This window comes from Rhinopithecus roxellana, chromosome 5 (genome assembly GCF_007565055.1).
Source record: "Rhinopithecus roxellana isolate Shanxi Qingling chromosome 5, ASM756505v1, whole genome shotgun sequence".
NCBI lineage: Eukaryota > Metazoa > Chordata > Mammalia > Primates > Cercopithecidae > Rhinopithecus > Rhinopithecus roxellana.
In genome coordinates, this window is record NC_044553.1 from 106,089,853 (window position 1) to 106,106,971 (window position 17,119).

The following is a 17,119-nucleotide window of genomic DNA, read 5'->3' on the forward strand; positions in this document are numbered from 1 at the left end:
AAGAGTGTTTTCCAACTTGGTTCCATTTTCCCCCTCACTTTCAGGCATCCCAATCAGACGTAGATTTGGTCTTTTTACATAATCCCATGCTTCTTGCAGGCTTTGTTCATTTCTTTTTCTTCTTTTTTCTTTTGGTTTCTCTTCTCTTCATTTCATTCATTTGATCCTCAATCGCTGATACTCTTTCTTCCAGTTGATCGAGTCGGTTACTGAAGCTTGTGGATTTGTCACGTATTTCTCGTGTCATGGTTTTCATCTCTGTCATTTCGTTTATGACCTTCTCTGCATTAATTATTCTAGCTATCAATTCTTCCACTCTTTTTTGAAAATTTTTAGTTTCTTTGTGCTGGGTACGTAATTCCTCCTTTAGCTCTGAGAATTTTGATGGACTGACGCCTTCTTCTCTCATCTCGTCAAAGTCTTTCTCTGACCAGGTTTGATCCGTTGCTGGCGATGAGCTGCGCTCCTTTGCAGGGGGGTGATGCGCTCTTATTTTTTGAATTTCCAGCTTTTCTGCCCTGCTTCTTCCCCATCTTTGTGGTTTTATCTGCCTCTGGTCTTTGATGATGGTGACGTACTGATGGGGTTTTGGTATAGGTGTTCTTCCTGTTTGATAGTTTTCCTTCTAATAGTCAGGACCCTCAGCTGTAGGTCTGTTGGAGATTGCTTGAGGTCCACTCCAGACCCTGTTTGCCTGGGTATCAGCAGCAGAGGTTGCATAAGATAGAATATTGCCGAACAGCGAGTGTACCTGTCTGATTCTTCCTTTGGAAGCTTCCTCTCAGGGGTGTACACCACCCTGTGAGGTGTGGGGTGTCAGACTGCCCCTAGTGGGGCATGTCTCCCAGTTAGGCTACTGAGGGGTCAGGGACCCACTTGAGCAGGCAGTCTGTCCGTTCTCAGATCTCAACCTCCGTGTTGGGAGATCCACTGCTCTCTTCAAAGCTGTCAGACAGAGTCGTTTGTGTCTGCATAGGTTTCTGCTGCTTTTTTTGTTGTTGTTGTTTAGCTGTGCCCTGTCCCCAGAAGTGGAGTCTACAGAGACAGGCAGGTTTCCTTGAGGCGCTGTGAGCTCCACCCAGTTCGAGCTTCCCAGCGGCTTTGTTTACCTACTTAAGCCCCAGGAATGGCGGGCGCCCCTCCCCCAGCCTCACTGCTGCCTTGCAGTTAGATCGCAGAGTGCTGTGCTTGCAATGGGGGAGGCTCCGTGGCCATGGGACCCTCCCGGCCAGGTGTGGTTATAATCTCCTGGTGTGCCCGTTTGGTTAAAGCGCAGTATTGGAGTGGGAATTACCCGATTTTCCAGGTGTTGTGTGTCTCAGTTCCCCTGGCTAGGAAAAGGGATTCCCTTCCCCCTTGTGCTTTCCAGGTGAGGCAGTGCCTCGCCCTGCTTCAGCTCTCCCTCGTCGGGGTGCAGCAGCTGACCAGCACCGATTGTCCGGCACTCCCTAGTGAGATGACCCCAGTACCTCAGTTGAAAATGCAGAAATCGGCCGGGCGCAGTGGCTCAAGCCTGTAATCCCAGCACTTTGGGAGGCCGAGGCGGGCGGATCACAAGGTCAGGATATCGAGACCATCCTGGCTAACATGGTGAAACCCCGTCTCTACTAAAAAATACAAAAAACTAGCCGGGTGAGGTGGCGGGTGCCTGTAGTCCCAGCTACTCGGGAGGCTGAGGCAGGAGAATGGTGTGAACCCGGGAGGCGGAGCTTGCAGTGAGCTGAGATCTGGCCAGTGCACTCCAGCTTGGGTGACAGAGCGAGACTCCGTCTCAAAAAAAAAAAAAAGAAAATGCAGAAATCACCGGTCTTCCGTGTCACTCGCGCTGGGAGTTGGAGACTGGAGCTGTTCCTATTCGGCCATCTTGCTCCGCCCCCGCTAATTTTTTTTTTTTTTTTTGTATTTTTAGTAGAGACAGGGTTTCACCGTGTTGGCCAGGCTGGTTTTGAACTCCTGGCCTCAGGCGATCCTTCCATCTTGGCCTACCGAAGTGCTGGGATTACCAGCGTGAGCCCAGTTCTTGCTGCTTTCAAGATTCTCTTATTATCTTTCAGCAGTTTCATTAAATATGTGTCTTAGTATGTGTCTGTTTGAGTTCATCTTACTTATTGTTGGTTGAGCTCCTTGAATATTTATATTTATGTCTTACATCAAGTTTGGGATGTTTTCTTCATACATTTTCTCTTTCCCTTTCTCTCCACCATCTGGGACTCCCATGATGCATATATTAGCTTGTTTCATGGTGTCCTTCAGGCACTGTAAGCTCTGTTCACTTTTTTTTTTCAAAACTTTTTTCTGTTTGCCAGACTTGTTATTTCAATTGTCCCCTCTGTAAGTGTGCTCATTTTTTCTTTTGCTTGCCCAAATTTGCCTCTGAATCTCTTCAGTGAAATTTTCATTCCACTTATTGTACTTTTCAGCTCCAGAAACTATTTTTGGTTTCTTTTTAGTTTTTTCCCATCTCTTTCCTTATATTTTCATATTGTTCATACATCATTTCCTTGACTTTCTCCACATCTTTCTTCAGTTCTTTTAGCATCTTTAAGTTGTTTTAAAGTCTTTGTCTAGTAGATCTGCCATTAGGTATCTTTCAGGGATGGTTGCTGTTGATTTAGTTCTTTTTCATTTGAATTGGCTGTACTTTGCCTGTTTATTTGTATGCTTTGTGAATTTGTGTTGAAAACTGGGCATTTGAATTTAATAATGTGGTAACTCTGGAAGTCATATTCTCCGTCTTCCCCAGGGTTTGCTGTTATTGTTTTGTTTTGTTTTGTTTTGTTTTTAATTGTGGTAGGCCATCTCTGTGCCAAGGATCAGTCTAATGTGTAAACTTAAGGTCTTCTCAGGCATTTTCTAAGCCTTTCCCTAGGCTTGCATAATCTCTTTCTTGTTTTCCCTGTATATGCCATTGCTTTTGAATGCCTTAGTCCCTAATGTCTGACTCTCAAAGGGGATAAAAGAAAAAATGAAAGGAGAGGAAGGGTGTTAGCCCTTTAAATCTCCTAGAAGTCTCTTCAATTAGAGGGGGAATGGCTTGCAACAATGGGAGAAAGTGCAACAATAATGCACCCATTCTTTGTCTGCACCTCTGTATTCAGTGATCAGAGCACAGATCCCTGATATTTGGAGGACAAGGTTGTTTTTGCCTTCCCTAGGTCCTGCAAGTTGTGTGCAGGTTGCTTCAGGAACACATGCACAGCTACCCACCATGGGCCTGGGTACCTGCTATGTGCTAAGAGCTAAAATTAACTGCGGTTTACCATCCAAGCCTTCCCCTGGAAGTTGCAAGTCTTCAGTTGTTCCTAAAATAGCTATATCAGACATATTCTGCCGGTGCAGTATAGTCTAGGTGGGCAGACAGATTCCTCGTGCTTCTTACTCTACTGTCTTCTCTGAATCCATCTTTTAAGACTCTCCTTGGACCTCTTCGACCATCTTCCCTCAGAAATTCTGGCTTTGGCATCCGGTTACACCAGTATGAGATTGGCCCCTAATTGCAGAACTCAAGAGGATAGGTGATACCATGCACTGTCTGTTCTCCTGACTCTTTCACCTAACTGAAGAATCTTCCTCCTCAGTCTTTGGTCTAGAATATTAGGGACCATCATTCTTTTTATGCCTTCTGAGAGATAAAATTATTAGAAAGCAATTCAGAAATTGAGCCAGTGGCCCATAATTAGTAGACATCAGCTTCTCATGGTTAAAAATATATGTCGATTTTTCTCCTGTCACTAAGCAAACTTCATATGATGTGCTTACTAGAATAGATCACTGCTTGAGGGGAGAGATTGGAGGAGGGCAGTCAGTTGGGAAACATTCTGTAGGAAGTCCTATGGATCTTGTTCTTCTGTTGCTGTGATGAATCATACCATCACATAGAGGTCTAGATTGGGATCTCATCAACACCTACAGAGTTTCTGGGCAAATTACAAAATGTGTCTTTTTCCCTGGGTAGCAGCCCAGTGCCAGAATTCATCACCTGGAACTGGATTTCAGCCCCACCTTCTCCCATCCTTGGGCCCCTTTGTATTGTACACAGACTATTCAAATCGTCTAGTGTTCCTGAGTTTACAGCACACTGTATGGAGCTAAACAAACCTGGGTGGAATCCCAGCACTGCCACTTGCTGTGTGGCCTTAATGCAGGGTAATTAGAACTTCAGTTTTCCAGCTACAAACTCTCACCACATTACTATCAGATTCAGTGAAATAACGTATGTTCAGCCCTTAGCACAATAACCAGAACACACTGAATCTTCCATTGGTGCTGTGATTGTTATTACTCATTGGGGTTTGGTTACGATATTATATTTATCTTTGATTTAGCATTACATTCTCAAATGGATAAGTACTTATCAGTAAATGCTATTATGCTCCTCTGTAAAATGGAAAGTGTCAACCATTTCTCAATGACATTCCGCAGTTCTGCCTGCTGGACTGCATTACTCGTGTGCCATTTGGATATAAGATTTCATCATCCATCAGGAAAAAAATGGAAATAGGCACAGGGGGAATCAGCGTTTATTTAGTATCTGTTATTGGGGGGCTTTCTGTATTGTCATCTCATTTGGCCTTTGTAACAAATGAGAAATTGAGGCTGAGGAAGATTAATTCACTTAAAGTCACATGTAGCTAGTAAAAGGCAAAGCCAGAATCACATTCATTTTATTTATTCATTTTATTTCTCCTTTCCTGCTCCCCACTTCTCCTGGGGGCCATAAGGAGAGCCTTAGGATTCCTCATAATCATTTCATTTGTCTACTATTTATTTGTCTCTAGAATAGAAATTTTGCTTTCATTTCTGGCACTGATTAGAGAGAGAAAAAGTTAAGCTTCTCTCTATTGTCTTTTTTTCTTTCAATTTTAAACAGATCTCTTTCTTACAGGTAGCAGTAGCTGATGTGCAATTTGGCCCCATGAGATTTCATCAAGATCAACTTCAGGTAATAATGAACTGTGCTGTATTTTTCACATGCTGATTTTCTTTAAAAAGGGTGGAGGTGGAGCTAAATTTACACATTTAAAATAGTCTTTCATTTAGATAATAGTGTTTGGATCGGTGTTAAATTCCCTGAACTCTGTAACAGTATTATAGTTATATAAGAGAATATCCTCTTCTTAGAAATACACATTGCGGTGTTTAGAGATGAAGTGTTTGTAGCCTGCTTTGATTGGTTCAGCAATAGGCCAGGCACGGTGGCTCATGCCTATAATCCCAGCACTTTGAGAGGCTGAGGCAGTAGGATCTCTTGAGCTTGAGGAGTCCTTGAGGAGTTTGGAACCAGCCTGGGCAACATAGGGAGACCCAGTTTCTGCAACAATAGCAACAACAAATTAGATGGGCATGGAGGTGTGTGCGCCTGTGGTCCCACCTACTTGGAAGGCTAAGGTTTTGAGAATCACCTGAGCCCAGGAGGTCAAGGCTGCAGTGAGTCATGATCGCACCATTGCACTCTGGCCTGGGCAACAGAATGAGACCCTGTCTCAAACAAAAGGAAAAAATTGGTTCAGCAATAAATAAAAAATGTGTATAATTGCATGTATGTACATGTACGTGTTTAGAGAGAGAGAGAAAGCGTAGCAAAGGTGGCAAAATGTTGATGAATGTAGAGAAAGGGCATCTTTAATGTTCATTTTCATTCACGTTTCTGTAGATTTGAAATTTTCCAATATAAAAAGTAAAAAGATTGTCTTTTCAATGTTGCTGAATCAGCTGTATCAGAGAGAGGATATCTGTAATATATGTAATTCAAAATATGAGACAGAAAACAACCAATTGAAATTTAGTCAACTTATCCAGACTCCCCGCACATAAACACATGTTTCATTCACTATTACATTAAAAAATATGTGGAAAATGCTGACAGAAATGTGTGCTCTTAGTTCTCTGCATGTATGGTCTTTGTGTAGTTGAGTAAACTTGGAAGAAATAAACTTAAGGAGGGTTTCTGACAGCTTTGCAGTCTGTTTCACAGGCTGCCCGTCTCCTCCTTACCACTGTTGCCCCATTGTCAGTCTGCTTCTAAAGGGATGGAGTACCGGTGCTCCTGAACCACATTGGGAGTGAGCATAGCAGGCAGAGAGAGAGGGAAGGAGGCTGGATGGATAAGGAAGAAGCTATGGATACAGGCCTCGCTTGCTCCAGGCCAGGACTGACGTGATCAGGGGCAGCCAGCCCCTATCCTGGACAGCCAGCCACTGTCCTGGGCAGAGGCACAGATGCTACCTCTTGTACCTGTGACTGTGTCACTAGGCTTTGAAGTGTCACATTTTGGTCTACTTTAAATCTTTCTTCTTTTAATCAAAGTGATTTTTTTTTTTAACTTGGAGGAATTACATAAAATCTTGAGTCAAACATTTCAATACATTATTTATAGGATTAAGTATTCCAATAATTTCACCAAGATATTAGCATTCACCATCTGAGAACTTACCCAGTTAACTTTCTTTTAGCTAAAATAAATATTAATGTGTTTTAATTCATTTAGTTTCAAGATAAAATGCTTAACTAAACCTTTGTTGAGTTCTGTCACTGGGTTTCTTGGCAAAAAAGTAGGCATATGGCCAGGTGCAGTGACTCACACCTGTAATCCCAGCACTTTGGGAGGCCACAGCGGGTGGATCACTTGAGCCTAGGAGTTTTAGAGTAGCCTGGGTAGCATCAAGAGACCCCATCTCTACTAAAAATACAAAAATTAGCCAGGCATGGTGGTGCACACCTGTAATCTCCCAGCCACGGGGGGCGCTGTGGTACAAGAACACTGGAACCCTGGAGATGGAGGTTGCAGTGAGGTGATATCACACTACTGTAGTCCAGCCTGTGCAACAGAGGAAGACCCTGTCGCTCACCCACCATCCCCCCAAAACACACACACACACACACACACACACACACAGAAATGACAATTCTGACCAGGCACGGTGGCTCACACCTGTAATCCCAGCACTTTGGGAGGCCAAGGTGGGAGGATCACTTGAGGCCAGGAGTTCGAGACCAGCCTGGCCAACATGGCAAAACCATCTCTATTAAAAATACAAAAATTCGCCAGGCATAGTGGCTTGTGCCTGTGGCCCAACTACTTGGCAGGGCTGAGGCAGGAGAATCACTTGAACCCGGGAGGCAGAGGTTGCAGTGAGCCGAGATCGTGCCATTGCACTCCAGCTTGGGCAACAGAGTAAGACTCGTCTCAAGAAAAAAAAAGTGTAAGAAATGACAATTCTAACATCTTTTTTAAAAAAAGTGTCTGTGCTGTTTTGATTCAGGTACTTTTAGTGTTTACCAAAGAAGATAACCAATGTAATGGATTCTGCAGGGCATGTGAAAAAGCAGGGTTTAAGTGTACAGTTACCAAGGAGGCTCAGGCTGTCCTTGCCTGTTTCCTGGACAAACATCATGACATTATCATCATAGACCACAGAAATCCTCGACAACTGGATGCAGAGGCACTGTGCAGGTAAGCCCAAGACTCTGGCCTAAATGGTCCCATTGGCCTTTGTGACAATACATGCAGCCTAGAAATAGATTAAGTTAGACTCACTCTCTCTTTTAAGTTGCTTTCCATGCATGTAAAATAAACAGAATATTAGAACCTCACTATTTGTAGGACTGATGTATGTCTCTTTTGTTTTGTCTTGCTTCACTTTACTTGAAACAGTAAGAAAATATGGATAAGAAGAATTATTAAGGGTCAAAGTGAAACCCAAAATGTAATTAACCACAAATATCACTTGCATATTAGTGCAGTAAGAATTATAATTTTTCAGATTGTTTTCAAAGTTGTAAAAATTTTGAAAATTGTCTTTTAATGTTCGATGAATGGGTTTTATTTATAACACTTGCACATTGTCAATACTATGAGAGAATTCTGTGTAGTGACCTAAACCTAAAAAATGCCTTTTAAAGAAAGTTATTTGCTGCTGGTGGAAGCAAGGCAAATATAAAATTTTATGACATATTAACTTGAAGGACATTTAAAATCTTGACTTTTAAGAGAGAGAAAAGATATAAGCTAAGTAGATTAAAAACCTGTGGGTTAAAAACCAAGGTGACAAGCAAATGACACCATATTAAAAGATTGTTTGTGGGGTATGTGGTGACGTCAACGTGGGTTTGTTTCCTTGGTGGTGAGAACTCCACACTCCTGGTAGTCAGACTAGGTAGCATTTACCCTTCCACGACTTGCCTCCAGTAGTTTCTCCTGTGGCCTTGATCTAGTACCTGAAATGTGCCTATGTTCCTCATCTGTTTCGATCTGGTTGACTTCACAATAAGCCATTATCATTGTAGCCCAGATTTATTTTATTTTATTTTATTTTTCTCAAGACGGAGTCTCACTCTGTCACCCAGGCTGGAGTGCAGTGACTCAATCTCAGCTCACTGCAACCTTTGCCTCCAGGGTTCAAGGGATTCTCCTGCCTCAGCCTTCCAAGTAGCTGGAATTACAGGCGCACACCACCATGCCCGGCTAATTTTGTATTTTTGGTAGAGACAGGGTTTCACCATATTGGCCAGGCTGGTCTTGAACTCCTGACCCCAAGTGATCCATCTGCCTCAGCCTCCCAAAGTGCTGGGGTTACAGGTGTGACCCACCGCACCATGCCCGCCCTACCCCAGATTTCTTGACATGTCATCTGGCCAGTCACCCAGCACGTTCATGGGGGATTGCAGCCCAAGAGAAATAGAGAGAGCTCTGGCTAGGAAAGAGGGAGGTCCAGGACCTTGTTTGGCTCTTCCTGGACAGCTGCTTGTCTGTGGGTAACTGCGCCTTCTCTGGGGGTGTTTTAGCTTAGCTGTAAATTTGGAACACTTAGTTTCTTTCTTTTTTTTTTTTTTTTTGAGACGGAGTCTAGCTCTGTCACCCGGGCTGGAGTGCAGTGGCCGGATCTCAGCTCACTGCAAGCTCCGCCTCCCGGGTTCACGCCATTCTCCTGCCTCAGCCTCCCGAGTAGCTGGGACTACAGGCGCCCGCCACCTCGCCCGGCTAGTTTTTTGTATTTTTTAGTAGAGACGGGGTTTCACCGGTGTTAGCCAGGATGGTCTCGATCTCCTGACCTCGTGATCCACCCGTCTCGGCCTCCCAAAGTGCTGGGATTACAGGCTTGAGCCACGGCGCCCGGCCTGAACACTTAGTTTCTAGTATCCCCTTTATCCCTAACATTGAATAGGTACCACACAGAGGAAGGGAAGATGATATGTAAATTACATGATACTTGGTAGTCATGGTGGAATGTTGCAAGGCAGTAGAGGTGTCTAAGGTGGGCCAAATGGCTGCCGAGATAGAAAAGGGAGGACAGCGTGAGGGGCTGGAGAAAACTTGGTCTCTTTCCCAGTCTTGTCCAGGCCCAAGCCTAGCCACAGGTATGTGCTGGACAATGGAAGTTCATACCTTTAAAGGTGACTACTAGAGCATCTTGTATTGTAAAAGAAAAATTAAATTGTACTGGTTATGTTCCACTGTTAAAAATTGTAGGGCCGGGCGCGGTGGCTCAAGCCTGTAATCCCAGCACTTTGGGAGGCCGAGACGGGTGGATCACGAGGTCAGGAGATCGAGACCATCCTGGCTAACACCGTGAAACCCCGTCTCTACTAAAAAATACAAAAAACTAGCCGGGCGAGGTGGCGGGCGCCTGTAGTCCCAGCTACTCGGGAGGCTGAGGCAGGAGAATGGCGTAAACCCGGGAGGCAGGAGCTTGCAGTGAGCTGAGATCCGGCCACTGCACTCCAGCCTGGGTGACAGAGCAAGACTCCGTCTCAAAAAAAAAAAAAAAAAAAAAAAAAAAAAAAAAAAAAATTGTAGTAAAAGAAACGTAACATTATATTCCACTTTTTAAGGGAAGAAAATGTACTATTGCTATATGTTTTAGGAATATTCTAAAAAAATAGGATTAATTCATTCAGCAGATTTTTATTGAGCTATGTACAAGAGAATGTTTTAGACTGAAAGTTATAAAATGAAGTTCTCGTCTTTTATAAGCTTATAGACTAGAGGAGCTGAAATGTTTCAGTGAAAAAAAGTAATGTTACGTCTCAGTTAAAAACTCACACAAATACCAAATTTCATAAGCACTGTAGTTAATCAGAGTTCTTTCATCATGTAAATAACAATTTTATATAGTTTTTAAGTAAGGAATGGGAACTGGATTGCTTTAATATAAGGTTTTAGAGAAGCACAGAATGTCAGCTGTGCCTCTCCTCTGTGAAGTGCCTAGCACCCTCCATCCAGCCTCTCCTCGGGACCTGGGGCTCACTAAGTGAAAGCCCTGAGATTTAGAAGCTCTGCTTTTATTGAACCCAACTTTGTCCACAGTTGGCCCACAAGATTGCTTGAACAAATCTATTATTCCTCTTCCCCACAATGGATTTCCAACATTAGAGGACAGGAATTGTGTCCCCCGCAGACATCTTTTCTTTTCTGAACTGAGCACACCCTTACTGCTATCAGTGGCTCCTAACAGGTCCTGGTTTCATATTCCCACCACATCAAGGGTGCTTCCCCTGGGTACCCTTTTCTGATTGATAGCCCTCGTAAGCATGGCTTCAGAACCAAAAAGCTCACACTAGGTTTGGGGGAACCAGTGACGAGTAAGCAGAACAGTCCCCTCCACTGTGCTAGCCAGAGAGCGCAGGACTTTACAAATGTAATCCCCGATCACATTTATTTCCTGATGGCCACATCACAGCCTTGGCCAAGAATCTCAAGTCTTTCTCACAAGCTGTTTTCTACCACATCATCTCCATCTTGTTGGGTGAGGATTTGGGGTAGTGGTGGGTCCTTGTACTAATCGTGGTGAGTTTTCTAGAGGCAAGAACAGACCCTGATTTATTTTCCTATCAGTTTTGTCTTCATTCTGGCCCTTACCTGACTTATCTCCCTTAAGATCATCCCTTTAAGGATGTGTGCCCACTTTGGACTGTTTAAGAAATCTTTCCAGGCTCCCCGCCCCTAAACCAGCTTGCCTTGTCTCTGAGCTGACTTACGTGGCTCGTGAGACCTTAGCCTTGCAGAATTGTGTCCTTCCCTTCATCTTCCCTTTTGGGATACCTAATCAACACTGCCTATGAAGAGCTTTTCATAGGTTGTTGACCTGTCTAAATGACTAGCATTCACCTGTATCTCTGTTGGGGGCATTTGGAACTCCTTACACTCCTTATGAGATGCGTTGCTAACAGCAAATATTCTATGTCTATTATATTTCCAAATCTACCAGTTTAGGAACCCTACTTTGCAAGTCTCCTCAGGTCTGGGCACTGCATTTGGTACTAGAGCTACATAGATGAGGAAGATGTGCTTCTTGTCTCTGAGGAGCTAATACTTTAGTTAGCAGGGAAAGTGAGTGATTTCGGTATAGGCTTGTAAGTGCCCACAGAAGAGGTTTACGCAGTGTTGTGGGTGCCTGTGTCAAAGAGGGCTGTGCCAGAGGATACTTGAGTTGCATCTTAAAGGATGAGCAGGAGTTTTAAAAGGAAGAAAGGTGGAGAAAATGTTCCAGGTAGAGGGAGCAGCATGTATAGTAACAGGCAACACATCCAGGCATCTCTGCTCAGTGCTGGATGGCTGCTGGTCAGGCAGATATGGAGTGGGTGTCAGGGGAGGCTGGAACCGCAGACATGAACCAGATGATGAAGACCTTGTGTGCTGAGCCAAAGACTGTGGACTCCACCCCGTAGGTAGTTGAGACATTGATATATTCTGCGCAGGAGAGTGTCGAGCAGGATAGAAAATCACTTGACTACCAAGTGGAGAATGGAGTAGAAAACTGGAGGAGATGAGGCAAGTCAATCAGTTGTGAGGCTGCTAGAGGCCCATCCAGTAGTTCCCAACAGAGTATGGCTTCATATTCCCACTGTGGTACTTGATATCAATGTCTTCTCCCAACTTCTTATCAAAAAACCCATGAAGAGGGAAAAAGAGACAAAAATTGACCATAGCAATAATAAATAAAAACACACAAAGATAAGATGATAGGTCAGAAGCTGAGAGAACAGAAAAGGATAGGGATCTCCACTGTATCTGTCGTACTGTGGAGACTAATAAAGAAGCCTGTTTCTGAACTGTGCCTTGCACACTTCAGTCTTTGAAGCTAAAATACCAGTGGCCATAAAGGAAGGCAGTGGAAACGGGCTTTGCTTTACTCCCACTGTGTTCTGCCAAGCCTGGGATGCTGGAGGTTGCTCTGACCAGAGAAACAGATGGCTGAGCCACAGCAGAGCAGCAAGGCTGTATGAGCTGGGCAGAGGCCTGCACTCTAGTCCCTGCCATCCCTGCTGCCCCGTGATTCTTTACTTTCTGCATCTACTCAGAAACCCAAAGTAAGGAAGAGAGGGATATGGACAGAGACATGGTTTTTCTACTGTGTTTTAAGAAGGGACAGAGGCATGAGGAACCTGAGGATAGTTCTCCACATACTGTAGTTTCAAATAGCAAATTGCATCAGTTCTCAGTTTTAGTTTGAGAATCAGAGAGAACAGGCCAGGAGCCCGCTCTGCAGCAGACCTGTGCATGCCTGCTGGCAGTACTCTCCAAACTTGAACTGTGCTTGTTGATGTGGTCTATAGCCCAGACCTAAGAGAAGGACAGCTACTGACACCAAGGGTGTTCAGTGAAGAGGTGCTAAGGAAACTCTTGTGACCCTCTTTGTTAGCAGACTCTCAGCCTGTACAGATGCGAATTGTATTCAGGGGTGTGTAAACAGGATGCAAAGGGGGGCCTGTGAAAAGTGCCACCACATAATGAAGGGGGAAAAACAGCCCTGAAGACTAAGAAAATTATTTTTTATAAGACACTGTAGAACCTTTTGAAGACATATGCTTAATGGACTCAGAAGAGGTGCAGTGGTATTTCTTTGTGCAACAGTAGTAGGTCTCTGTAATAAAAGGGAAGATCTCATAAAGGTAAATAGAGAAAATGAAAAAAAAGTACTGCTTGAAAACCCAAAACACATTAACAGAATTAAAATCTATGTTGAATGAAGAAGCAAGATTGAACCCAGAGCGCCAGATGCTTTTATACAATTTCTTGATTCACCTTGGTGTGCAGATCCTTTATACCATTATCAATCCCATTCTTTTTCATCTGAAACTCATACCATATGGCAGAGAAAAATAGCAAAGCACAAGTAATGGAGTTTGCTTTTGTAAAACTTAACTCATTAAAAGGCTGGGCTATGTTCTTATAGTGAGCCTCCATTATGTGGCCTTTTTTCCAGTGTTGTGCTGAGTCCATTATCAGAATTATTTGTAGTTGCCTAGAGTAGCTTGAGTCTAGTAGTTGCCCCCAGTATCCATTTCTATTCTTTTCCTAATAACAGAATCTCTGATGTGTAGCTGAGCATATGGCTACCTAGAAAATAGATTGTGTTCCCTAGTTTTTCTTACAGCTGGCCAATGTACCCATCATGTGTATCTTCTGGAAAGTATCCTTAGGGAAGAAGCATTCCGTTTTTCCTGCTGTCTGGAATATGGACATTATGGCTAGTGTTCAGTATCTGTCTTGGACCACGAGGAAGAAACCTCATGTACAGACAGTAGTAGAGAAACACTGGTAGGAGCTAGGTTCCTGATCCTGCAGAGTCCATGGCAGCCCTGGACTGTCTCCCTCTACACATTTTTGATATGTGAGACAGATACTGTTTAAACCACTCTTCTCTGATGTTTTCTATCTTGTGTGGCCAAAATGAATCCTAATGGTAAACCAAGTAGCATGGTTTTAAGACTTTCCCAGTGAGGCCAGGCATGATGGCTCACACCTCTAATCCCAGCACTTTCAGAGGCCAAGGCAGGCAGATTGCTTGAGCCCAGGAGTTTGAGACCAGCTTGAGCCACATGGTGAAACCTTATCTTTACAAAACATCAAAAAATTAACCAAGCATGGTGGCACATGCCTGTGGTCCCAGCTATTTGAGAGGCCGAGGTAAGAGGATCACTTGAGCCCAGGAGGTCGAGGCTGCAGTGAGCCATGATCATGCCACTATACTCGAGCCTGGCTGACAGAGCAAGACCTTGTCTCATAAAAAAAGTGGGGTGGGTGGGGACTTCCTAGAGTACTTACACTGCTTTCAGAATCTCATGCTATAGGATCACACTCTATCTTTTTCGTGACCTTCTTGAATTCTGACTTCCTAAGCATCCAGGTATACATTTCAATAATGCCAAGTAATTTCTTTCCTAGTTTTCATGAACTCCAAGACAAGGATGTTAATTTTCAATCCAGGTTCCTGACATTTCTGTTTTCTAGCCCGTTCTTCCTTCATATGCACCAGAAAAGTTCCCAGTATGCCTCTACCTTTTTATACAGTTTTAGAGCTGTTTTTAAGGGCTTATCTCCAGGTAAACAAGGTCCTCCCTTCCACTTTATCCTTAACCTAGTGCTTTTCATTCTTGTGTCTCCAGGTATGAGTAAGTCATTCAAAGCTCCTTACTGAGATCACCTACATGCTTGCCTACTTGCCATTATATCACTCCCATCTTGATTTTTCTTCTAAAAAGCTGAAAGCTGGTTTGAAATGGCTACATACTTAAATTTCCCCTTTCTCCTTCCAAATCTCCGTGATATGGAAATGTAAACACAGAACAGACACAGTGTCACTAGAAGTGATGAAAATACCATTTATGAGTCTCTTATTCCCTGTTTGAGATCAGTGCTAGGATGAATATTAGTCATCAGGTATGACGAGTGCACTAGCTGTGTCTGTGAGTGTCTGTTGTGCCAGTGACCCCTCCAGGCCCAAGCAGCCTTTCCCATAGCTCTTCCCCAGGAAGCTGAGCCTGCCTGCTCTCCCCAGTTAGGGGGACCAGGGTTGAACTGGAGATTGACACCTGGCCAGTAAGCCCTGAAGTGGCGTGTCTACAAGGGATCTTCCAGCAGAGCCATGCAGCACCCTTTGGTTTGCTCCCTCTGGAGAGGATATGTAGATGGACACTAGAGGAGTACAGAGTGAACACGGAAAAGCAGAGATGTTGAGGGGGTGGGGAAGAGGTGAGCATGAGAGATACTGGCTGGTCCCTAGAGCTGCTTTTCCATTCCCAAGCAACTTCCCTACCCCTGGCCTATTCTGCATCTGTTGTTAGATTCAACCTTTCTCAACCTGGATTCCGTAAGAAAATGAAGCCTGAATGCCCACAGGCAAGAATGGGCAAAGGAGAACACAGTCATGCCCATTCGTTTGTGTATTATGTATGGCTGCCTTTGTGCTACAATGGTAGAGTTAAGTAGTTGTGACAGAGTCCATATGGCCTGCAAAGCCTAAAATATTTACTCCCTGACCCTTTACAGGAAAAGTTTGTTAAGACTGGGGCATCTGGCTGAGTGTGCTGGCTGACACCTGTAATCGCAGCACTTTGGGAAGTCAAGGCAGGAGGACTGCTTGAATGCAGGAGTTCGAGACCAGTCTGGGCAATGTAGTGAGACCTCGTCTCTACAAGAAATAAAAAAGTTAGCCAGTGGCATGTGCCAGAGGTCCCAGCTACTCATAGCTGGAGCCCAGGAGGTCAAGACTGCAGTGAGCTGTGATTGCACCACTGTACTCCAACCTGGTGACAAATGAGAACCTGTCTCAAAAAAAGACGGGGGCATCCATCGTGCATGATGGATCTCTTACGCATCTGGAATGGTTATGTTATGTACCATCTTTGGGAGAATTGAGAACTAGTCGCTCAAATTATTTTCTGAATTCTGTGATTCAGAAGTGATTCTAATCCTTGAACTAACAGCTTGAAGCAAATGCAGTCAGTCTTGACTGATTTCTGTGCCATCCTAGACACATTCTCCAGGAGGCCAGCTCACCTTTGACTTGACTAGTGCAGTCTAGTTATGTTCCTCTACATTCTCCTCCTTTTAGAGTCCGTCTCCAACATGAGTCTTCTTCCTCTGGGTCTGGGGTGAGTTCCTTCCTTCTCCAGTGGAGCTGTTCTTCTCTAGAGTCCTGCTTTCTTTTCCCAGTGTAGGATGAGTTCAAAGCTGTTGCATATTCTCCAGTGGAGCACTTCTTTTCTTTCTCCTATTCTATGTCACATTTATTTCTGCTCTGATATTTTGGCTGTATTTTCATTCCCCGTGGCCTCTAAAGCTGTTTCTGCAGAAGGGTTGAATTCACTCTGTATGGGAAGTCTCGTACTCTTCGGGTAACTTTAGTGGAACAGTCTCTTGTACTTTTCTAGACCAGTCCTCTGTTCTTAACCCTCTCATGAGGTGTTGATGCTCTTCTTTCTGACCGATTACAGTATCTTGCATTTCCTAGTTTTGGATTTTTTTTGGTTATTAATTTAGCCTCCATTTTACCTAGGAACTCTTCATCCTTTGTGCTCCTTAGAATGCAGTGGAGCCAGCCCTTGGGCTCCTTTATCCCCATTGTAAACATAGCCATCACCTGTGGTAATAGACATAAACTTGCATTTTCCTTTGGAAGAAGAGACCAACGACTTCTTTCATGTAAGCACAAAGTAGGGAAAATACTCTGCCTGACACAGTGCAGGTTAATAAAGATCAGAACAAGTGAATGCATATCATCTTAGTTAACTGTTAATTCATACTCCATAATTGTTACAGTTAACACAGTCCACTGAATGGGAATTTGCCCCCAAAAGAGAGAAAGATCAAGTAGTCAAGAAGGTGAGTGAATTCAGAGAGTGAGGGGATCATTTACTCTCCCTTCTTACCCCTCTTCCAACTTTAATTGTTGTAATTGTTTAAGTATATTTGGTTTTTAAGGATTATTTTTATATTTATTTTAAAGTTTTGTGTTTTTTTTAAGGTCTATCAGATCATCAAAACTCTCAGAAAACACAGTTATTGTTGGTGTAGTACGCAGGTAAACTTTTATTTTTTTAATGTTGAAATCGAGGTGTTAGTGTAATACTTATTCTTAACAGATGGCCAAATAACAGCTTGTGTGCTGTGTCAGGCATGCCCCTTTGTAGTATGGCCTTTTCCTCTTTATTCTTTCTTACTTTATTTTGCTTCTTTGGTTAACTTCCTGGAAGGACTTTCTGCTCTCATGCTAGATTTTTGTGATTTTTAAACTGCCTTTCACTTTAGAAACAGGCAAACTGTGAGAGAATTCCATTCCTAAAAGTATGAATGTTTTCTAGGGGTATCTTCCTAGGGCCTTCTAACTCCAGATAT

The 17,119-nt window shown here is 43.6% G+C and overlaps 1 protein-coding gene across 5 annotated transcripts in view; it reads left to right on the forward strand.

Moving 5' to 3' along the window:
• PDE8A (phosphodiesterase 8A) overlaps positions 1–17,119 on the forward strand; it is a 159,804-nt gene that overhangs the window by 80,134 nt on the left and 62,551 nt on the right. For all 5 annotated transcript variants that reach the window (XM_010369860.2, XM_030931145.1, XM_010369862.2 and 2 more), the window contains 3 exons: positions 4,886–4,942; positions 7,263–7,453; positions 16,749–16,805. In XM_010369860.2, coding sequence (XP_010368162.1) covers positions 4,886–4,942; positions 7,263–7,453; positions 16,749–16,805 — 305 coding nt within the window. The remainder of the gene's footprint in view (positions 1–4,885; positions 4,943–7,262; positions 7,454–16,748; positions 16,806–17,119) is intronic.